The sequence below is a fragment of the Fusarium redolens genome (assembly GCF_020744475.1).
Source record: "Fusarium redolens strain MPI-CAGE-AT-0023 chromosome Unknown BKA55scaffold_42, whole genome shotgun sequence".
Taxonomy (NCBI): domain Eukaryota; kingdom Fungi; phylum Ascomycota; class Sordariomycetes; order Hypocreales; family Nectriaceae; genus Fusarium; species Fusarium redolens.
Window position 1 is genome coordinate 52,695 of NW_025763705.1, and position 23,973 is coordinate 76,667.

The following is a 23,973-nucleotide window of genomic DNA, read 5'->3' on the forward strand; positions in this document are numbered from 1 at the left end:
TCGCCGAAAGCCCAGAGCAATAACCGATGCAGTTCAGTTGAGCGTATAGCGCTCCATCTCGGTTCAGAAGCATTAAGGGTACCACATGGTGGTAGTAGCTCGTCGCAGCTGAGGTTGGTTTTGACGACTTGGACCATGCAATTCGTTACGAGCCGGCCATGATAAGCCATAAAATACCCTGCTGAAGGAAATTAAAGACTCTAGGGAACCTTCCATTGAGCATAAATCGCGCAGAAGGAGCCTGGCAAAACCAATCAACCACTCTACTGGGATAGCACCATAATAGTTACTGCATGCTGGTAAAAGTCTATATTCGGCAAATGCATGCTAGATAGACCATCGATCCAGTTTCGTGTCCCTGCTACTTTCAAGTATACCTGCATTCACGATACTACTAAAATACATAACATTCCCACAGCAAAATAAGTCGCACGTCGGTTCTAAAATGGAGATCCACCATGAACACACCCCGGTTATTTGAAACAGGGATTATAAGCTGTCTAGGGTGCGTATTACACCATACGGCAACCCTCGGGCCCTCCGTCATACGAATAACAAACCTCGACAACATTTGATCAAGGTTCAGTAATGCATTGTAATAATAGGGACCTTGAAACATCCGGATTTCACCGACTAACTTGATTTGTCATGATGTAATTCGATTGCGAAAAAGTCTCTTTCCTAATCGAGTGCGTATCCGAGGGCACCAAAGTAGAGTATGCCCAGTATTACTCAATTCTCAACATAAACTTTTTGATGTGCTACCACCGCCCCATAAAACTGGGTACGTGTTGCAGCTACGCCAATCCTACAAGTTAGCCATTAACAGTTATCGATTGGGTGAAATATCCCGATTCGTAGGCGGCAAAAGTCCTTCACTTGTTATAGCTACGAGTTGCCAGAGTAAGAAATATATAGCATGTAATAAAAAGCTAGGTGCTCTGCTTGGGCTAACTAGTAACCTTCTCTCTGGAGTAAGTACATTTCGTCAGAATGTACCGATTATTAGATCCCCTATATCAAATCAGGATAACTGAAATATGGACGTATCTCATCCATGAGCAAGCAACCAGAGGTTGGGAATCAGGTCTTGTACAGTATCGAACCGCAATTATACACGTTTAATCCCGGCTACCTACGGACCAGCTAGTTAGGGATTATGCTTGATGTGTATAGGGCGTGCCCAACTTCATTTCATGTACCCGCCTGAGATGCACAAGGATGATTGTTCTTCCGCAGGTGCACAGTAATTAGCCAAATGGTTGGAACTTGACACTGGATGGCTGCGTCTCTAATTTGTCTGGTGACAACAGATTACACTGCTTAATTGCCCGACTATGCTGTGGGATTGACCAACCCGACAGTATGCCTATAAAGAAACGCAAACATTCCACACCCCCCGAGCCCGAACTGCGCCGATCACGGTTGTCGAACAAATCGCGTAAGACTGTCTACGTCGAGAACACAGACAGTGATGACGATAGCGCCCAGGAGCCGTCCTCGGCAGTACGCGATGCGCCAAGAACTCGTCGGAATCGTAACAGGCCAGAAGACTCAGAAGACTCATACCTAGACGACTCCGAAGAAGACGACGACGGGGATAATAAATCAGAGCACCTTGAGGACACGGCAGAGCCGGATGAAGCTCAAACCGACGAGTTCTGTAATGATGCGGACGAAGACGCACCCCCAGTAGTGACAATTATCCCTCTGGAGAAGATGCGTGACGACGGCGGCATTGCATACGTCGACTTTAAGATCAACCCGAACAGCCTTCTATTTTTGAAGGACCTCAAAGTCAATAACAATCGAGGTTGGCTGAAAGGTAATCGCGACGCCGACCATATTGATGATCGCTAACGCACAGAAGCTCATGATGGGGAGTTTCGACGCGCATACAAGGACTGGGAAACATTTGTCGAGCGAACTACTTCTTCGATTATGTCCATCGACGACACCATCCCGGAGTTACCGGCTAAGGACGTCATGTTTCGTATCTACAGAGACTTGCGCTTCAGTCCCGATGGGAAACCATATAAGGTAAGAAGCACGGTGTCCTGGTTCCAGAGTACATGATTGATGGTTACTAGGCGCACTTCTCGGCGGCTTGGTCTCGAACGGGGCGCAAGGGGACATATGCCCACTACTACATCCATTGCGAACCAGGCATGTCCTTCGTCGCTGGCGGGATATTCGCACCTAATGCAGAACAACTCCGAAGACTTCGAGCGAGCATAGACGAGCGGCCGAGGCGATGGCGCAGAGTTCTGGACGATGACAGCCTGAAGCTGACCTTCTTGCCGCAAGCCAGAAAGGAAGCCACGGAAGAAGCAGCTTTGAAGGCCTTTGCTCTCGAAAACAAGGAAACGGCCCTCAAGTCGAGACCCAAGGTGTGCAATGCACATCACAGAAGATTCGGTCGAGGCTAACCGTCTTACTAGGGATTCATTATAGACCATCGAGACATCGAGCTTCTAAAGCTCAGAAAGTTCACTCTTTCTAGAAAGATTCCGGACAATATTCTATGCGCAGAAGACACCCAGGAAAGGATCGTCGAGATTTTGCAGCCTTTGGTCGCATTCGTAAGCCCATTTTGCTTCTGGAGAAGGCGAGAAGAACTCTTTGATTTGCTGACTTGTACAGATTAGCTTTCTCAATAGCGTGGTGATGCCAGACCACAATGCCAGTAGTAGCTCGGAGGATGATGGCTAATTTAAAGTAGCTTAGCCCACCGTGATATCCTATAATAAGCCTCTAATTGTATTTTAACCAGGTAGATTGTTCCTGTTGTAGATCATAATGACCTTCCCTCCTGTAGATATCGTGAATTGAAGGGGGGTGGGGGGTGTCTTTTACCCTCTGGCTTGATTTACAGTACTACGTACCGCGAGTGGCGTTAGTTAAAAAAACAATGGCCATGTCCACTTCGTACGAGCACGGAGCATGGTACTAAACTTTGTAACCAGCCCTCTTTATATGCACTCGGTTATTCCTAGTCCCGTCCCACGCTGTACAATACAATCACAAATGCCTGCTACCTGTGCATTGGCTGGAACTCGCATTGACCGCCCAGCCAGCCACATGTATAAATCCAGCGAGCTTCCCAGATTCCTAAAGCCGGTACAGCCCAACCAACCACTGATTTACCAAACACCATGGCGCCCCAATTCAACCCCAATGATTACTCCCGCTTTGTCAACTTTGACATCTTCGAGACTGTCTACAAAGTTGTCCGGGGCCACGAGATTGCCTGCCACGTCCTCGTCCCAAAGGCGTTAGTAGAACAAGCTCGAGATACACCGACCAGCCCCAGGCCTATAATACTCCGAATCCATGGCGGCGGCTTCATTTCTGGCTCCAGTCTGTTCCCAGATTTCTTCTCGCCCTGGCATCTTCAGTTTGCGTCGCGTCACGAAGCCGTAATAGTGAGCTGCGACTATAGACTGGCACCTGAGGCCACAATGGATGAAATCATTGCCGACATCGATGACTTCCTGACCTGGACCCGCACTAAGCTCCCGGAATTCATCAGCGGCAAAGCGAAGATTCAAGTCGATACCACCCGCATCCTGGCGGCTGGAGACAGCGCAGGCGGTTACCTCAGCCTCATTACCGGCCTGAATCATGCCTCTGAGGTTCGAGCTGTAACAGCAGCCTACCCTTTGGTTGACGCCAAAAGCCGCCACTTCACTGAGGCGTATGAAAAGCCAATGTTTGGGTTCCCCCAAATGCCAGCTAGCCTAATAGATGAGCACAAGGCCAATCTGAAGAATGGGGAATTTTCTTCTATAATCTCGGCTGACCCCCGGGTCCAACGTGCCGCGTTGATGTTCAGCTATATCCAGAACGGCAAGTTTGAAGAGCTCATTCCCCTCAACCGAAGAGATCTTTCCATTCTAGACAAAATGGAAGATGGTGCCAGATTTCCTCGAGGCGGTGTGTTTGTCTGGCACGGCAAAGAAGATAGCGTTGTGCCGGTGGAAGGCAGCGTCAAGCTAGCTGACAAGATCAAGGAGCTGGACCCAGATCTTGCCTTTACGCTTGCTGTATGTGAGGGTGATCATGGTTTCGACGCAACCTTGTCGATTGATGAGCAATGGTTTTCTGAAGGGCTGAAGCCTTTGGTCTCTGCTTGGCTGGAGTAGGCTTCGACATCGAATTCTCCTCAATCGAGAGTATCACAGTATACTGATCCAATTGATGAGATACCAGATAAAAAGATCACCCACTTAGGCCAAGAGACTTGTGTTGATAAAATGTACGATATAAAATCTATACTAAGCCTACTGTCTGTAAACGCGGCAAGAAGGGGCAACTAGCCGTTGGGATAAGCTGTGAAGTCGGTGAGTTTATACAGCAGAATTTTAAAGCTAAGGGCCTGATCGGTGAGCCTCTGAATAATCACAAAAGGCCGCACAGTGACCTCGGCCGCAAGTTATTGTCAGACATTACGTGGATTCGGACCATTGATGCAGAATTGTGTATTCATCTTGTGCTCGAGGCCCTCACCAACGGAGTCTATAAAATCATCATTCGGGTCTCTAGGCTCAGGCGTGAAAGGAAGTGGTTTACCACCCGTCAAGCCACGATAATTTGCTGGGAGACCAAGTCCATCGAGCAGCCGCTGACGAGGACTGTCTTGGACTGGAACTGTAATACCAATGCTGGAAAGCGCTGAGAGACCGAGCAGCACAGACTGGCGCATCTTGGTAAAGTGTCAGAGCTTGCGGAGAAATGTTGCTCGATTGCAATGAGTAACTGGGGATACAGTTATACTTTTTGCCTTGAGCTCGAGTGACTGTGCATGAGGTTAATGTCCCCCCTTTCGCTAAACGTGAGGTATGTTTAACAAAGGTGCTGCAAACCCTGGCAAACTCTCAAATTACATGTCGAGGGATATGAGGAACGCGGCACCGGAGTTACGTGTGTTGCAATGCCAAGAAGGCGATCCCCCCTCCATTGAGGTGCATCCCCCCTCTAGGCCGATTGGTCCGCCACTCGTTACTCCTGGCTCCCTGTGAGTGGATTAGGTTCATTCTATCACGATGGCGACGAAACACGCTGAAAAGGTTGTTATCTACGCATCTCCAGAGGATTAGGATTCCCAGTCTAATAAGTTTAAGAAACTAGTATATATCTATAACCTGTAGTAATATATTAATCTAAATAACTGTATCTAATAGCCTTACTAATTAGAATTTCTAGAAATTTAGAATTATTATAAATAAGTAGATTTAAATAATCCTAAGAGTAATATAATAATACCTAGCTTAGATTATATATTAGCTTAATAAATTAGAGAACTCTTGCCTAAAGGAAGAGTAGATTACCCCTATAGCTAGTAGAGCTTTATTAAGTTAAATTAATATAATTAGCTGCCTTAATTATAGCTTAAACCTAGCTACATATATGCCAGCTAAAAAGCCTTACCTGCTTATTAGCTGGCCTTAACCTTCTTTCTATAACCTACCTAAAAGGCTAAGATAATACCACGCTTTAATTATCTATTACGCAGTAAGTTACCTAACCCGAATACCTTCTAACTATAACTGCTAATAGCATTATAGCTATATTATTATAATATATAATATTTAAAAAGCTTATAACTACTTAATAATGCTTTTTATATTAAAATACCTAACCTAATCTCTTAATTTATAATAGCTTTTAAAAATTATAAATATAAAAATAAGCTTTATATTATAATAATAAAAATTAAAAAGACTTAAAATAAAAAGAAAAAATATTATTTTTATTAAGTAAGTTATTTTAAGTTATAAGGTCTTTTTATTTATATATTATTATTATAAAAAGCTAATAATTTTTAAAGGCTATTTTAAAAAAGAAATTAAGTTATTATAAAAGCTAAAATAATCCCTTATAATAAAAAAGCTTATAAAGGTAAGTAATAAAGGATTTATTAAAGACTTTAAATTAAGGATTTTAATTAAAAAGCTTATATAAATAATAGCTTAATAATATAAAGAAATAGTTAATAATGCTAATAAAGGCTATAAAGCTAATTAAAAGCTAGTAAAGACTAAGATAGTTATAATCTTAAATTATAAAGGTATAATTAAGATAAGGGACTAACTTAATATATAAAATTACTAGGTATTTTATTTAAGTAATTATAGAAATAGTATTTAAAAAGTATATTTAAGGCTTATTTTCCTCTCTTATAAGGTAGTTACTAAATTTAGGCCTTTTTAGCTTTTAGACTTATTAATTTATAAAATACCTTAGATTTATAATTCTTTAAAGCTTATAAATCCTCTAAGTAAATATCTTTATAATATAAGATTACTTAAAAGAGTCCTAATTATTAAGTTTATTAAGAAGGTAAGTTTTTATATTTATAATTAATAATATCCTAATTAAGGGTTATTTATTTAGATAGTAGTTTATTTTATTAATTAGTAATTTATTTCTTATAATTATAACTATCTTTTTAGAAGTCTAGCTTTAAGACTCTTAATTATTAAACTATTAATTAATTAATTAAACTATCTATCTAAGGCCTTTCTAATGCAGCCTAGCTAATTTCTAAAAGAAGGGTATAATATCATATTACTCTTCCATTTTGGGAAAAGCAGCTCCTTTAGCCAAAATGCCCTGCTAATTGGCACCCGGCGGTTTGACAAGAAAGGCCCCAGACAGACCAATCAATCAATCAACGGTTCAACAAGATACATGAGGAGAGATCCAGCCTGATGCCAAGTTCACACTAACTCTCAAATAGGCAAAGGCCGTTATTCCCTGTCCAACCAGAAATTGATTGGACGTGCGGGGCAGTCGAAGTCACACGCCACCATTATGACAGCGTCATCATTTAGAAGCGAAAATTCTCGCTCTCCAAACGCATCAGGTCATATCAAACCCTCCTCTTTCCAGCTAAGCCCTGCATGCCCGCTCCCTTTACCTGACGTCATGAGCACATCAAGTAGGCGTTCTTACAAGGTCCGGTTCGCAAGCGGCAGCAAGTACCAAAAGGTCATCGAAGCTCAAGATCCTTCGCCAGCCGCTCACTCGTTGTCTTCGTTAACCGTCTCCGCCACGTCTTTTCCCCGCAATGACTTGAAAACTCAGCACACTAAGAGCCGCTATGGGTGCCTGGAATGCCGAGTCAGGCGTGTCAAATGTGATGAGACCTTTCCGGTGTGTCTCCGGTGCCAACGTCGTGGCTCTGTTTGTATGGCCAGTAACCGCCCAGCGCAATGGCAGATTGAGGTGCCCTGGTTATCCAATAAGACAGTTTTCGACTCATGGCCCAGTGATAGTCTTCCTAACAAGAGGTTGGTTCAACACTGGGTCGAGCAGGCCAGCCAGATGCTGTGTATTGAGCGCAATAATAACCCACTAGCCCTGCCCCTTCTGCCATATTTGGCCTCAAGTCCCTCGCTTCTACATGCAATACAAAGCATCAGCGCCGGTCACGAGGTCTTTTTCAGCAGAAAAGCTCTCGCTGTCTGTCTCCAAGAGCGTGGCCATGCTATAAGGTTCCTTCGCGAGGGCCTGCAGAATTCTGGAACCATATCACCCCTTTCTGTACTTACCGTCTTCCTTCTTGGAGTATCCTCCTCGTGGATCGAGCCCCAGCCCGCCTCGTGGGGCAAAGAACACCTAGACGGCGCACGCACACTCATGAAGTTCATCCTTGTCGATAAAAAGGCTCGACAAGATTCCATCACTCAGCTCTTATCCGGTTGGTACCTCTGGTGGGACATGACATGCGCGTTTCTTGATGACACGGGTGACTCTCCCGACCAATCTGACTTGCAAAATATACTCTTCCTTGAGCAGCATCATCGCTCTTTCCATCCAATAGTAGGCTTCTCCTTCGAGCTCTATGCCATAGTAGCCGATATTGGTCGGTACTGCAAGCGGGTTTATGAGCAAGGCCTGGTAGATTCCACTTTTGATGATAAGGAAGCCGAGCAGCGACTGCTGGCATGGTCGTCGAACCGCGGGGAGAAGCATATCCAGAACCTCAGCAATGCCTATCGGAACCATGGGCTGCTGATGCTATATCAAACGCGCTGCCAAACACGTCTTCGATTCCAAGATCTTGGGCCACTTTCATCATCAATCGCTCATGGCGAGCCTGACTCTGATAAGAGGCAAGAGGAATCTCCATCTAACATCCTATCTCTTGCTTTAGAAGCAATAGAAAACCTGCTGGAGATCCCGCTCACTGAGCCTTGCGCCAACTTTCAATCTCTGCCTCTCCTCAGCGCTGCAGCCGAGCTCACCTCTCATGACGATGGTTGGAGGAGTAAAGTCATCTCGCAATTTAAGATGCTCTACTCCATGAATCGGGTCCCAGTCCAGATTTGGTCTATCCAACTACTGCAAGAAATCTGGTCCTTGAAAGATAGTGGTGTGGGCGTGTCTTGGTTGGAACTAAGTCTCGCAAAAGGTTGGAAGCTGTGCTTTTCCTAACTCATTTCCCTTCTGCACAGACAGGTCTATTACGCCCATAGGGCCCTAAGAACTAAAAATATATACATTTTACTAGCTCTCGACTTGGTCTCGCCAAGCCTACTATTTGCGAGGACTTACTATCAGGGCATGCGTCGAGCAAGTGCTACTTTACGGCGCCGAGGCTTGGTATAAGGGCGTAACCAGCCTCGATAGAGTCAGCCCACTAAAGGCCTACTAGCGAGTAACCAGTATCTTATATAGAGAATAAATAAAGCTTTAAACCAGTCTATCTCTTTGAGTGCTATAGACCTCCAGGGGTGTAGAACCAATCAAAATAATCAGAACGAAAGGTACTTCTAACCACACCTAATTTGGCGCGTGATAGAAGTCCCAGCAGGTCTTATTGTTACAAATCGCTACATTGCATTCTTTGCAGCCGTACCGGGTCTGCCGCACCCTGCCTTCGTGATGACTTTTCCATAGATTCCCTGTTATTGACTGTAGGGGGGTGCCTTTGCCGAGCTTCCTTTTCTTTAATGGCCGGGGCTGCCCCTGCTTAAACCCCTTGCAAGCTAGGCAATCCGATTTAACGCCTCTCCAGACGTGGTTGATATCTCTTTGTATGTGTTTTTGGTGTGTATCTATATCGTTGATGTCCTCTTCCTTCCCTGTGCGACCTCTCTTTCTGGCCGAGCTTTCAGCGGCGTATGTGTTAAAAATGGCATTGTAGATGCATTCCTTCCACTTCTCGAGGGTTTTATAGGGCACCTACCTAGGGGATGTCGTCTTGAGCTGTAAAATGAAGCTATTCGCAAGGGCAACATCAAGAAGGAAGGACCAAAGGAGTGCTTGCTAAGGGCCGCGGCGGAAGCGATGCTCATAGCTTGTGTATGACCTTAACTGATCACCTCGGTCAATATGATTCATTTCATCTTTATAAGAAGCAGCTACCGTAGGGATCGCGATAATCATTGAAGAATTCGTTCCAAAATAGCGCTGTATGTCTTCCTCTTTCTTACGGGATCCTTTCTTAGCCGGCTTCTTCCTCTGTCGCTGTGTGCACTCTTCGTCAGCCCCTGTGTGCACAGTTGAGAGAAAGAGCACATAACTGCTATCTTGCCAACCGATTTGTGTAATCTAAGAAAGACAGATTAGTAAGGGAAATACATATAAATCCCGTCTGATGACCGTACCTTGCTGTCCCCTGTAGGGATAGCTCGTGCCTGATTGTACTGAAGGGAAGGGCCGCTGCCTGCTTTATCCCTCTCTTTGGCATCCTTTAGCTCCTTTGTGATGCCGAAGTTAGGGCGCGCCGTGCCTGTGGCACCGTAGCCGGTCTCGCGAAGGGCACGGAAGAGATTCGGTGAGGAAAAGAGGTTATCTGTGAAGACGTGATATGTCGCTTTTTGGCAGCATTTTACATAGGTGAACAACGACGCTTTGTGTATTGCTGAGAGCCACATATTCCTTTGGCTTCCTCTTCTTTCCCTGTGACTGCGAGCTCAGCATCTTGGTAATTACAGCGGTATATGGTGATGCCTTTACGTGCCAAAGCCAGCGCAAAAAGAAGTCATGTTGCGCAATAACCTATACTTTGAACCCTACCGGCGTTGGCTTTCCCTTGATGAGTGTTGTCTCCTTTGATCTGCCTGTGAAAGGAACTATATACTTATCTATAGTAATATTAATCCCTGGAGTATAAAATTTAGCAAATACCTTCTATATGTAGTCAGACCACGGTTTAGCCGCTTGGAATACCTTAGGAAGGTCCTCTTCGTTGCTAAGGTTGAGTATTATGTAGTTAAATGTGCGAAAATAGCGTGAGATTAGCTGGAACTGATAAAATGGCATAAACATAATAGTCAAGTGTAGTTAGGCCTGAATACCTAGGGAAGGGGTCTTCCAATGGCTTGCAATTATATTTTCCCTATAAATTCCTAGGTAAATTAGCACACCAAGCTATATAGAGACTTATAAGGAAGAGAGACCCTCCTAGTTATTAATTCTAGAATATTTAGAAATATAGGTATTTTAACTATTAATAACGCCATTTTCTAGTAGATAAAAGATCTAGCTTTTAGTATAATTAATCTATAAGTATATAAGGGAAATAGGTATAAAATACTAGAAAAGCTTAAGTAGTATTAGAGGGAGGATATTAATATAAAAATTATAATATTTTATATTAAAAGGTGTAAAGTTATAGCTAGTTCCCTTTTTAGCTAGAAAAATAGGCACTTTAATAGGGTTATTAGCTATATATTATAAATATATATAAAAACTACAACTATTAATTTTAATATATATCTCATCTTAGGTTACTAAGGAATTTACTATTTTATTTAAGACTAATTTAGGTTAATTTATATAGTATTTTAATAAACATGCATTATCTAATAAACTTCTTATACCCTGCATATACTTTTATAATAATTAACAAGAGTAGGGCAAGGTACAAAGTAGAGGTCTATAGTACTTAAAGAAATCAGAGATATTCTTCGTGTCAGGAAGATAACACCTATTGCCATTATCTACTATCTCTTTAAGTAGCACAAGACTCCGGCGGGGCCACAACAAGGGTGTAAGACCTATTAAAATGAGCGCTACTTAAAGTACATTTGCACGCACCTAAATTTGCATGTAATAGAAGTACTAGCAGTTAGCCGAGTTATAAATAGCTACCTGATATACTTTACAGCTATATATAGTTTATACCCTTTATTTATTTCTTAATATTAGCTATAAATAACCTCCTTTTTCCTTTCTTTTTTTAAAGGGTTAAATCTGCCCTTACTAGCAGCCTTTATAAGCTAGGTAGTTAGAATATATACCTTTATAAATATAATTAATATCTCTTTATAAGTAAATTTATTATACTTTAATATCTTTAGTATTTTCCTTCTTTCTTATATAATATCTCTTTCTTATATAACTCTTAATCTTATATCTATTAAAAATAACATTATAAATATATTCTTTTTAAGCTTTAAGTATATTATAAGGCTTTTAATAAGGCTATTATATTTTCTTTTATAAAATAAAGCTATTTATAAATATAAATTTAAAGAGGAAAGATTAAAATAATATATATTAAGAATTATAATAAAATTAATATTAATATATTATATATAATTTTATTTAAGTATTATAATTAATATAATTTATTTTATTATTATATTAAGTAGTAGTAATAGAAATAGGGATTATCTTAAAGCTAATATTATTAAAGACTTACTATAAGCATTATGCCTCTGCCTTTAAGCCTTTTTTAGTAAGTAATATTCTCCTTTTTAATATATACTTATAAGTATTATAACCCACGTGGCTACGTCACGTGGCCCCTACAATTTCCTCTAATTATAAAAGGATTACTTCTTCTAGTATTAATCCTCTTCTATTAAATTACTTAAATTATAATGCTTTAAGATTAAATTATTAAGGATTACTAATAATTTATAAAATTTTAACCTTTAGATTATTATTATTCTTTATTAAGCTATAAGACTACCGTTAGTATATAAACTATATTTATTTATATTTTTATAAAACTTAACTTATTAGCTATTAATAAAGCCTTTTTATATTAATAAGCCTAATATACCTTACTTAATTATTAAAAAATATAATATTTTATAATACTTAGTATTATACCTTATATAATTTATAAATATAAACTTAATATAAATTAATTTACTTATTTAAAAAACCCAACTATTATATATTAATAGCTCTTATTTAAATTATATTATATAATACTGAGTAATACTAATATAATAATGCCTATTACTTTAAGCTAGTCTTTTAACTTAAGATATACCTAGCACTACTTATAATAAGAAATACCCCTTAACCTGGCAGATATTCTTATAAAAACTAATAATAAAAATAAAAAAGAAATTACCCCTATATACCTAAGTACTTATAAAGGAAAAGTTATAAAACTTAAATATAAGTATAAATAACTTAACTAGTAATATAATAACCTCTTAAAAAATAAAAAAAATAATTCTAATATAGCTAAAAATAAAATTAAAAACCTAAAAAAAAAGTAGCTAACCTTGCTAAGATTATAAAGGCACTTAGGAAGGAAGCTAAAAATAGTTAAAAACTTTATAAGGAGTATATTAAATATATTATAGCCCTTATAATAATTAGAAAAGACCTTAAAGAAATCCTTTAATCTTATAAACTTAACTTATTTAATAGTAATATTAATAAACTCTAAGGATTCTTAACTAATCTCTAAAGTTACTAAATATAGTATTTAATTTAATTTATAATTAATAAGCTAAGAGTCTAATATAATATAGAATTTCTTAAAGATAAAGTATTATAACTAATAAAACTTAGTATTTAAGAGTATATTAATAAATTATATAAAAAGTAATAAGAAATAATAAAGTATATTTAGAAGAAATATAAAAACTTTAAATTAAAACTTAAAAATACCTTTAAAATAATAAATAAAAAATATATTATAAAAATAAAAATATAATACCTTAAATAATAAGGATTTACTATAAATTATCTAGCTAAATACTACTATTAAGTAGCTAAATTAAACTAGGGCAAAAAAGCTTATATAATATAGGTATATTTAAAACTAAAGTTAAAAGTTAAGGATATAATAGTAAATATTAAACCTAAACTAAAGAACTTAAATAAACTAGTAAATATTATTATAGAAATTAATAATTAGTAATATAAATAATATTAAAAAAAGCAAGTAAAAAAATATAAAGAATTATATAATCCTTAGTAAAATACTAATAAGTAATAAAATACTAATTAAGGAAGAAAAAGGTATATAAATATATAATATAAGATTAAATTAAGACTTATAATACTAAAAGTAATATAGAAAGATAATAATAAAAGACTATATAATATATTTAATATTAAATATTATAATTATAACTAGTTTAAATATATTATTAATAAATACCCTTAGCCTAAGAAACTTAAAGATCCTAATGAAGGTAAGTAAATATTAGGAATAACTAATAAATAAAAACCTTAAATAGCTATATAAACCTAAATACTAAGAATAATATAAAGCCTATATAATATAATAGCCCTATATAAGGAAATAATACTAAAATATAACTAATACTTATACCTAAATAGCTTAATTTAAAAATTATAAGAAAAGTTTCTAGTAAAAGAAGATATAAAAGTAAGAAATATACCTCAAATCCTAATATTATATAAAATAAAGGTAAGTAAATACTAAAAAGAATGGCAAAAAAACTTAATAAACTAATAATAAGAAAAGGAAAAGGATTATACTTATTCTCTTAAGAGAAAAAAAAAAAATTAAAAGAATTAAATTAAAATACTTAATATAATAAGAAAAGAAAAGGGAGGTCCTTTTAATATAAGAAGATAACTTAAAGTATTTAAAATAGTTAATACTATCCTAATTTAAATAACTATTTAAGAAAAAGAAGAAATACTAAAAAAGGAATATAAGACAGGAGATAAGGTTTATATATATTATTATTAATATTCCTAAAGTATAAGATATAGAGGAGGAGTAGCTTAAAATACTGCCTAATACCTTTATAAAGAAGATAAATAAATTAAAAATAATTAAAAATAACCTTATAAACTACTATTTAATAAATATAATAATAAAATATATACCTTAATAGAGGATAAATATCTATAAGGAGCTAGGGAATATAATAATATTAAAAAGCTTAAGAGCTTATATATTTAGGCCTATTATATAATAAATACTATAAACCTATATTATAAAGAGCTAAAATTTAATTTTAAAAATATTATAGAAATATTTCTAACTTACCTAAAATATAATAAATTATTATAGTTATTATATAAATATTACTAGTATAAAATATATAAATAAGATAAGAAAGATAATAATTATTTTCCTATTATAATTTCTAATATATCTAATAATAACCCTTATTAAAAAACAGAAATAAAAGGGTATTTAATATATTATTAATATAAAAACTTTAAAGTAATAAAACTATAATTTTATATATTATATTATTATAAGATTTAGAAAAATAAAAACCTTTATTAAGGGATTAAGTAAATAATATAAGGAATTATAAAAATAAAAGTAGAATTTAAAAACCTAGCCTTAAAAGGACTTAAGGATATAAAAATAAGAATTAAACTTACTAACCTTAGAAAATATAACTATAAAGAAAAGGATAAATTTATATAAAATATATATAAGTAACTAAAGAAATACCTATAAAATAAAGAAGGTAATAATATTATAATTTAAGATAAGGAAAATATATTATTTAGATAAAAAACCCTACTAAATAAATAAAATATAAAACTAAAAGAATATTTTTAATAGAAATTATATAATAAAGAATTTATAAATAACTTTATAGAGGATAAAGAATATATTAAAGATTACTATATAGGAGTTAACTATAATAATAAAAAATATAAATTACTTTAATAAATAAGTTTAAGAAAAGTACTATACCTTTTATAATAATAAAGCTATAAAAGAGTAATAAATAAGGATAAAAAAGGCTTAAATTAATAAGTACTTTAAGAGCTATATAAGATAATAAACTAGACTGCTTAGTACTATAAGCTTAAATTAAGGGAAAATAGCTAAATATATAAATTAATAGTAAAGTAAAGAAAAACTTTATTAACTTAAGAATAGTTATAAAGCTAGGAATACTATAAAGGAGGAAATAGCTATTATATTAACTTATTTATATAAAAAGGTAATACTTTAATTATAATAATAATATAATAAATTAAGAAATTAATTACCTTAAGGTCTTTATTAAAGGAAGAAATTAAGGAATAAGTTTTAATATTATGCCTTTAGGAAAGGAAATAGATATCTTACTTAAAATAAATTAGCTTAAATAATAAAACCAATATATTAACTAAAAGACTAGTTAAGTTATATTCCCTAGTAACCCTAATAATAATAGTAAAATAATTATAATAAGTAATACGAAATCTTAATTTATAACTAAAAGGATAAATATAAACTAGTATAAAGTAAAGACTATATTACCTTTAAAAGGAATATAATATAAATATAAGATAGGCTAAAGATAAAAATTAGAAATCCTAAGTATTTTTAAATAATAAGACTTATAAAAAGATAAACCTTTAATAATAAGCCAGGATTAATTAAAAAACATCTTAAAGGAATATTAAATTTATAATAAACTATTTAAAAAAGAATTAAAAATAGAAATCTTTAAATATAATAAATAAAACTATAAGATTAACCTTATAAATAAGAAGTTACTATTTTAAAAGCTATACTTATTTAATTAAAAAAAATTATAAATTTAATAAAAATACCTTAATAAAATATTAAAGAAAGGGTATATTAGAGAATTAAGTTTATTAATAATATTAATAATATTTTTTATATTAAAGAAAAATAAAAAAAATTAACTAGTTATAAACTATTAACTACTTAATATATATATTACTAAAGACTAAATCTTACTTTTACTTATTATAAAACTTAAACATTAATTATAAGGTAAAAAGATTTTTATAGCTTTAGACCTTAAAGGAGTATAAAACCTTATTTATATTAAGGAAGGAGATAAATAGAAAATAGTATTTAAAACTAGATTTAAATTATTTAAATACTTAATAATGCCTTTTAATCTTATTAATATATTTATAATATTTTAATAAATAATTAATAATATACTTTAATAATACTTTAATATCTTTATAATATATTACCTTAATAATATCTTAATCTTTTTAAATAATAAAGAAAAATATAAAAAATATATTTATATAATCTTAAAAATACTATAAGATATTAAACTATTAGTTAAATTAGAGAAAAATTATTATTAATATAAATAAGGGATAGCTTTATAATATAATAAGGTATATTTAATCTTAATATAAAATATATAAATATAAATAGCTTTATTTATATTTCTCTTTTTAATTTATCTTTTTCCTTAAGTTATTTAAATTATTTAAAATATAATAATATTATACTGTTCCTTTTAATTATATTTAATAAAGCCCCTTATAAGTATATATTAAATAAAAGGAAATTACTTATTAAAAAAAGTATAAAAGTAAAGTTATAATACTTATAATAAATCTTTAATAATAATAGCTTTAAAATAATTCCTATTTTTATTATTATTACTTAATATAATAATAAAATCCCCTATTTATATAAATAATATATTAATATTATAACTAATTTACTTATTTAATTATATAGCCTATTTTATAACTTATTTAATCCTCTTTATAGTATTAATATTAAATATCTTTAACTTTAAGTAATATAAACTTATATAAAACTTAATATATTGTTTTTTAAACCCTATAATTACCCTACTTCTATCTTAGATATTATATTATAAGTTTTTAATCTTTTCTAATACCTCCTTAGCCTATTACTAAATATTCTTAAACTACTTATTATATAAGCTACCTAGGTTAAGAACCTTAAGAAACCCCCTATCTCTCTTACTTAACTATATCTTTTTATATAACTTCCTTTTTAAATCCTTAAGCTTTTATTTTTTATATTTAATAAAGTTTTTATTAATTAAAAGGTTTTTATAAATAAAATATATAAGTATAAAGATTTTATAATTAAAAATTAATATTTTAATATAATTAATATTATCCTTATTAAATTAGGCTTATTAGGCCTAAGTGCTTATAGGCTTCTTTAAATAGCAGGTAATATAATAAGATAGCTATAATACTATTAGTAATTATAGCTAAAAGTTAGGTTAAATAACTTATTATAAAAGTAAAATAGATAATTAAAGTATGCCTTTAAAGTAGGTTAAAGGAAGAAGGTTAAGGCTAGCTAATAGGCAGGTAAGGCTTTTTAGCTAGTATATATATAGCTAGGTTTAGGCTATAATTAAGGTAATTAATTATAATAATTTAACTTAATAAAGCTTTACTAGCTATAGGGGTAATAAATATTTAAATTATATTAAATTCTAGAGATATTTAAATATACCTTTTAAGGCTAACTTATAAATTTAAAAATAAAAAATATTAATAATAAAATAAAAAATATTAATTATAATAATTAAATATAATCTTTTATAATATATTAATTTTAATTTTAATATAGGTTTTAATAAGTATTACTTTAAATCTTTTTTTTAAAGTTATATTTATAAATAAATTTATTATATAAAAGAAAAATATAATAACTTTATTAAAAGCTTTATAAGATGGTTTGAGCTTAAAAGAAATATATTTCTAATATTATTTTTAATAAATATATTATTAAAAGTTATATTAAAAGAAAAACTATTTAAGAAAAGAGGAAGATATTAATAATTTAAAAGCCTAGTAAAATTACCTCTAAAGAGATATTAATTATATCTATAGAGGTTAAAAAAGCCCTTCCCTATGCCTAGCTTATAAGGGCTTGCAGTAAGGGCAGCCTTAACTTAAAAAGAGGAAGGAAAAAGGAGGCTATTTATAGCTTATATTAGGAAATATATAAGGTCTATAGACTAGATATAGATATAAAGTATATAATATAGTAATCTATAATAATACTAACTGTTAGTACTTCTATTATATGCTAATTTAGGTATAGGTAGAAGTACTAGCTATTACGGTTATTTTAATTAGCCCCCACCCCTGTCGTGACCTGGTGGTAGTCTTATGCCGCTCAAAGAGATAGGCCTTACTTTAGGGCTTAGATAACCTGTAGTTTCTGACTATTTCGGAATGCACTTCCGTTTGCGTTTGTGACATGTGATGCACGCCCGCGAGACCGGCTTCCTCTTGTCAATCGCAACCCTGGGATGAAAGCGAGTTGTGGAACTCATTGATTCTATCCGTTGGTCTGGGGATTAGTGTGATGATGGGTTTGATATACAGACTGGAAAAGTGATCGAAGCATCGACGAAGAGAAGTCAACGCCTCGACTGGTTGATGAGGCGATTGTCCTTGCTATCGCAGGAGCTGATACGACGGCGTCGGCGCTGGCAGCTCTCACATATCATATCCTAAGTGACCGGACTATCTTTATTTGACTTAGAAAAGAGCTAGAGTCTGCAATACCTAGCGTAAACTGACCTCTAGACCTTAAAAAGCTTAATGCCTTGCCCTTCTTAAATGCACTAATTAAGGAGGCACTTAGTCTATATCTAAATATAACTTATTACTAGGATTATATAGCTTTAGATAATGATCTTATTCTCTAGTACCTAGGTAGGCATTAATATATTATTTTAGCTGCGATAGTTATAAGTATAGTAGGGCCTATTATTTACTAGCACCTTATATAATTTAAAAACCGTAAAATCTTTTATCCTAGTTACTATTTAAATAATCTAAAGCTATTTAAATGTGACCTTACTTTTTTAAAAGGGACATGCCAGTGCCTTGGCATGAACCTCTTATACTAAGAGTTGCAGACGTTTATAGCTGGTGTTTTCCGCAAATATGGACTCTTCGACGAGACTTTAACAGAGCAAAACGGTCCGACTTTGGAGCTGTATTATGCAAATATGGATGATGTTAAAATGCACGCTGACTATGTCACACCCGGGCTACGCCCTGGTAGTCAAGGTGTCAGGATCAGAATGAGGCATACTTAGGACAAAGGAAGGGGAGAAGTGAAAGTCGGACTTTCACGCCCGGAGGAAACAGCAAATGCAGACCTCTCTTGACAAAGCTATGCGAGGGGATAAAAGATTATAACGTGCTCGCTTATTGTATATACTTTCTCTGTTTAATATGCTACATGCCGTTAATATGCTTCGAGAGCTAAATTTAATATATGGAATAGTTCTTATTGTCTGCGCTACTCTAATTTTGTCTCGAATGCCTCAGCCGCATAAGATTGCCAGTTTTCTTCGGTCTTAACCGGCGTCCAACCCAACTCGAAGACTCGAACGGCTACCGTACTAGATCTATTATACGTGAGCGTAGCGAACCAGGGTGAAAAGAGTCGTACCTACGAAGATGCATGTACACGCTCCGCCTTGACTTCGTCGCCATTGTAAAGCTTTGCAGCGATCTCGGTGAGACTAACGCCAACTGACCCTGGAGACTTGAAGTGACCAAGAGCGTGCCCAGCTTTGGCAAGTCGTCGAGCTACTTCCAGCCATGAATGGCATCCGGTGTTCGCGAAGAAATAGCCCCTCCTGCCTGCAGGTAGGGAAGGATTGATGATGGCATTGATCAACACGACTTTGAACAGGGCAGCCAAGTCAGTGACATGAACATGCCCGAGGGTGGAAGTACCCGGGGGATGTACTCCAGCTGGCTGGATTGAACGGCGTTCTGGATGAGCTCAGGTATCTGATGTGACACCCGGTGAAAAACACCAGTACCTGCTCCCTATATCAGCGGTGGCATAATGATATACGTCCTTACGCCGAACTTGTCGCCAGTCTGAACAACTGTTACGTCTGCTGTACGCTGACCATAAGGCTCAGATACCTCGCGCTCTACCTCATACTCATAAATCCCCTCTTCGTTGTCGGAAAATGTTCTAAGCTCTCCCTGTCGATCTAACACATCGCCAATAGCTAAGTTAGACGTCCCTGAAAGCTTGATTCGTAAGTTCAACCCAGGATGCGTCACCAGTTGAGACTTGAGCTTACGTGGATATAAAAGACTTCAGCATCCGAAGTCTCTTGACGTTGAGCCAACCCTTCAATGAATGCTCTGGAAGAGGACGCGTGAAACCCTGTGGCACCATTAAGAACAATGTCATGCTGTCGTGCCAGATCAATAAGGCCCGTAGTATCGTCAAGTCCTCCTGCAAGCACGACAGCTTTGATTCCTTTCTCCTTTAGGAGCTGGGCTTGCTTTCTTTTCGAACAACTGCTGTGATGGACAAGTCATAAACAGCTGCTTCCGAAGGTTCTATAAGGTTGTTGAGTATGGTGCCTCCCCTAGCTGTAAGTTAATTATCCTACGTCTTAAGATCAAGGTCATCCGATTTTGTAGCCAACATACAAATAACCAGTTGCCCCAAGGAACAGTAAGGATTGTGGAGAATTCATGACAGCGTTGAGGTTGGTACGGGCAATCTTTCAAAGAAACCTAAGCAGCGAAGGTTTATATTATCTCGCGAATTGATAGAACAAGCAGCCAGAATCAAGAATATTGGTCGGTGAAGTGGCCTGTAAATCAAGCTCTGGCGCTGGTAAATGATCGCATTGGCAAGATTTGGTTTATAATCAGGGGTTCGCTTATGAGGAGTTGTAGCTGAGTGATTCGGAATGTAGATTCCGGACGCTTAACGTGGGTCATCTCAAAACCGGCCACCTCTCAAATCCTGAAACCGGGCTGCATTGATGTATGAGCATAGGCGGTCATGCGTACAGTTTTGAGCACTTTATTCTTAATCCTTTTCCTCTTATACAACAGTTTTAGAAACTTATTCTTCTCAGGAGCGTACTGTGCCATCTCAATGCCGGAAAAATAACAACTAGCCCGGTATTATTTATACCCGGCACAATCAAGGCCTGAATTTGTTCCTAATCTACATCCGAAGGTGTTTGAGCCATTCACTGGCCACTACTTTATGCGGGTATGAGTTCTACCATCCCGCAATTTCCGCATTCAAGTCCATCCTTTACCTTACCCTCAACTGTTGTATCGGTGGTACGAATCCCTATAGCCATTTTTATAACCTTGCTCCGACACTCTCAATCTTTAAGCCCAATGGTAGATGCCTACAGGTTCATTTGCGAAGCAGAGCAATTGCACTACAGCCATACGACCCTTCGAAAATGTTAGATATACCAGTTTGCCGATGGGGCATAGTTGCGACTGGCTTTATTTCAGCTTGGTTCGTCGCAGATTTGGTTGTCCAACGTGATGACGCCAAAGTCCACCACATCATTCAAGCTATTGGATCATCTTCAGCTCAAAAGGGCCGCGATTTTGCAAAGAAGCATTGTCCTCACCAAAAGCCCACCATTTACTCTTCCTATCAAGAGGTCTACGCCGATCCGGATGTGGATTGCGTCTATATCGGAACACCTCACTCATTCCATAAACAGAATTGTCTGGATGCAATTGCTGCCGACAAGAACATCCTCTGCGAGAAGCCTTTCACAATAAATGCAAAGGAGGCTAAGGAGGTTTTCGGGGCTGCCAAAGAAAAAGGCGTCTACGTAGCTGAGGCTATGTGGCTCCGACATCGCCCGTTGGTCACGGAGCTCCGTAAGACTCTATTTAAGGAGCAGGCGATTGGAGAAATCTCTTGCTTGTCTGCACAATATGCCCTCCCTGTTGACATAGCCAGTCTACCCTCCACCTCAAGATACAGGGACTTGGCTTTGGGAGCTGGATCGCTCTTGGATGTAGGGATTTATCCACTTACTTGGGCACTCCTCTCTCTCGATGCTGCTGTCCCGGAGAACCCGGAAGAACCCAATATCGTGGCTACGCAAACCCATTCTCTCGGTATTGAGGTCACCACAAGCGCCATCTTGCATTACCCATCTACTGGACGACATGCCAATATATCAAGCACATTCACGGCGACCCCAACGACCGACTTCGTGTGCCGTATCCAAGGCTCAAAAGGCTACATCGACGTTACTGGAAAAGACGCCTCTCATCCGGTAGCGTTTACTGTCTTTCAAGAAACTGGTCCTGGCCAGTTCGACGCGAAGGAGCATGAGCATAATCATCCGAGCCAGGGCTTTACCTTTGAGGCAGATAATACAGCATTGGACATTTTGGCACATCGCAAGGAAAGTGCCATCATGCCTTGGCGGAAAACAGTCCGAGTTATGGAAATCATGGATGAAATCAGGAAGCAGGGTGGGACTCGTTATCCTCAAGATGAAAATGAACAGATATAAGAGGCTGAGCGGAACAGCGGTTTCCATGTATCGTGTTTGGCTTAATTGGGACCTTTCTTTATTACCCCTCCTGCGATCTGACCTCCGCAAGACGATATGGTATTTTGCGCCTAGCCCTTAAGATCATGCCGTCCTTATCTATAATGGTGAAGTTTTCTACGATCAAAGCACTTGCCACACTTACCAACAAGACTGTGACACGGTGACACCTTGCAAGCCGTCGCGTGGCCGCACTTTAGTATCGAAGCCCCAATTATAAGGTGAATCCATCATAGAGATACTGCCAGAAACCCCAGTTTTAGCGCTGCTGCTAAGTCTTCAGTGACAATGCCCATCCAACATGGCAAGGAGTGCCCTAAGAGAACGTGTTCAAATGGTGGTTTCTGTGAGATAAATAGATTGATATCAGATAATTGCTAATCTTTGATCAGGCGGCTATCACAGTAATCTACATGTTGCTGATTGAGGACCCAAACGCTCAAGGCAATTGGATGAGGTTGAATTCATGAGCGCCTTGCAGATACTCATGGTCATTACCGGTCCACTCAATACAAGGGACAAGGCGACCCCAGTTGAAGTTGTCCTTCAACTGTTCCGGCAGAAGAATCGTCTGATTGGAGCGATACCAGTTGGAGAAGACGATGGAGACAAGCATAACACGGGGGTCCTCTGTCTTGTTTGGCATACCAGCGTGCCAGATCCGAATGTCACGGATGATCACTGAACCTTTTGGTAGAGTAGCCCGGATGGGAGGTCGGACTTTACGTCTCTCCTCGATCAAATCATCGGTGAAATCCACCGAAACACCCAACGCTTTCGCTCTCGCAGCACGCTTCTGTGCGGCGATGTCTGGATCCGGACCATCATCTCCAGTTCCGTTGATGCTGAGGTAACCCAGCTTCGCATCGTTGTGCGTACCCAGCCAGAACTCGGTAGAACCATTCTGAGGTGAGACATCAACAAGGTTGACGTTGACGCAGTAAGCGTGGGGAGCCCGCGGGTAGTCGTAAACATCGATGTGAACAGGCTGACGGGCCTCGGCCTTGAAGGCTGTATTGGCGCTGTAGAATCGGACCTTGGGGTCCCTTCCCAGGGCAGACTCTAGAATATGGGCGGCCCAAGGGTTGGCAATCACATCTTCAAACAGGTAGCCCTTGTCCGTAGGGGGCTCTTGTTGGATGTTGTTGGATCCCGGGTTGAAGTTGACATGGGTTGTCTTGCATGCCCTGAGCTTCTTAGCGTCAGAGAGCACCCGTTCGTTCAACTTGTCCAGGTGAGCCGGATCGATGGCATTTTCTATCGCAACGAGCCCATCCTCGTTTAATGCTTCAAGAGCCTTTTGTAGATTGTGAGACTTCACAGTCTTAGAGACCAGTTCATCATCGCTCAGGCGGATGATGGTTGGGGCGTTGGGTCTCTCCTGAAGGCTCATGTTGTCTCTTTTTTTCGTGTTCAATTATCTATATGGAAGGCAAAGACTGGCTTTGTTAGGACGGCGGGGCTTGCCACCAGAAGCTTTGATGCAATGTACTCACTAGGTGTTGAATTGAGGCTTGAGTTGTGGTGTCGTATCGTATCGTATCGCATCAACCAGCGTTAGGTCGCGTCTAATCTATTAGTCTTATACGTAGGCCTCATGGCCGGTAGATGCTATCATCGTGTTGGGTCGCGGGTCAACGAATACCCAATAGGGTAAGTGGAAGCGGGCCGGAGGATCCGA

General features: G+C 36.7%; 6 protein-coding genes across 6 annotated transcripts; 4 read left to right on the forward strand and 2 right to left on the reverse strand.

Annotated features, from left to right (window-relative positions):
- Positions 1 to 1,365: 1,365 nt before the first annotated feature.
- Positions 1,366 to 2,712, forward strand: BKA55DRAFT_600420 (uncharacterized protein; the record flags this gene model as incomplete). The annotated part of the gene is made up of 6 exons (XM_046196524.1): positions 1,366 to 1,441; positions 1,508 to 1,825; positions 1,871 to 2,040; positions 2,091 to 2,390; positions 2,442 to 2,582; positions 2,644 to 2,712. 6 exons carry the CDS (start codon positions 1,366 to 1,368, stop codon positions 2,710 to 2,712), a joined length of 1,074 nt encoding a protein of 357 aa, XP_046040833.1.
- Positions 2,713 to 3,039: 327 nt separating this feature from the next.
- BKA55DRAFT_587371 (Alpha/Beta hydrolase protein) lies at positions 3,040 to 4,482 on the forward strand. The gene has a single exon (XM_046194650.1). It carries the CDS (start codon positions 3,156 to 3,158, stop codon positions 4,143 to 4,145), a length of 990 nt encoding a protein of 329 aa, XP_046040834.1. The 5' UTR covers positions 3,040 to 3,155; the 3' UTR covers positions 4,146 to 4,482.
- Positions 4,483 to 6,846: 2,364 nt separating this feature from the next.
- On the forward strand, positions 6,847 to 8,706 carry BKA55DRAFT_587372 (fungal-specific transcription factor domain-containing protein). Its single transcript, XM_046194651.1, has one exon. The coding sequence runs from the start codon at positions 6,931 to 6,933 to the stop codon at positions 8,440 to 8,442; it is 1,512 nt and encodes a 503-aa protein (XP_046040835.1). The 5' UTR covers positions 6,847 to 6,930; the 3' UTR covers positions 8,443 to 8,706.
- Positions 8,707 to 19,228: 10,522 nt separating this feature from the next.
- Positions 19,229 to 20,438, reverse strand: BKA55DRAFT_722999 (uncharacterized protein; the record flags this gene model as incomplete). The annotated part of the gene is made up of 6 exons (XM_046201041.1): positions 19,229 to 19,337; positions 19,386 to 19,710; positions 19,761 to 19,767; positions 19,804 to 19,980; positions 20,034 to 20,259; positions 20,392 to 20,438. 6 exons carry the CDS (start codon positions 20,436 to 20,438, stop codon positions 19,229 to 19,231), a joined length of 891 nt encoding a protein of 296 aa, XP_046040836.1.
- A 732-nt stretch (positions 20,439 to 21,170) lies between these two features.
- Positions 21,171 to 22,253, forward strand: BKA55DRAFT_531059 (dimeric dihydrodiol dehydrogenase; the record flags this gene model as incomplete). Its single annotated transcript, XM_046189197.1, has 1 exon — positions 21,171 to 22,253. The coding sequence occupies one exon, from the start codon at positions 21,171 to 21,173 to the stop codon at positions 22,251 to 22,253; it is 1,083 nt and encodes a 360-aa protein (XP_046040837.1).
- A 470-nt stretch (positions 22,254 to 22,723) lies between these two features.
- Positions 22,724 to 23,887, reverse strand: BKA55DRAFT_681930 (uncharacterized protein). The gene is made up of 2 exons (XM_046198280.1): positions 23,789 to 23,887; positions 22,724 to 23,731 (listed from the first exon to the last, which is right to left on the reverse strand). The coding sequence occupies exon 2, from the start codon at positions 23,683 to 23,685 to the stop codon at positions 22,732 to 22,734; it is 954 nt and encodes a 317-aa protein (XP_046040838.1). The 5' UTR covers positions 23,686 to 23,731; positions 23,789 to 23,887; the 3' UTR covers positions 22,724 to 22,731.
- Positions 23,888 to 23,973: the final 86 nt, after the last annotated feature.

What these genes read in the sequence shown, in the direction of transcription:
- BKA55DRAFT_587371 (XM_046194650.1), top strand. Translation starts at nt 3,156, where the DNA reads ATGGCGCCCCAATTCAACCCCAATGATTACTCCCGCTTTGTCAACTTT.
- BKA55DRAFT_587372 (XM_046194651.1), top strand. Translation starts at nt 6,931, where the DNA reads ATGAGCACATCAAGTAGGCGTTCTTACAAGGTCCGGTTCGCAAGCGGC.
- BKA55DRAFT_681930 (XM_046198280.1), bottom strand. Translation starts at nt 23,685, where the DNA reads ATGAGCCTTCAGGAGAGACCCAACGCCCCAACCATCATCCGCCTGAGC.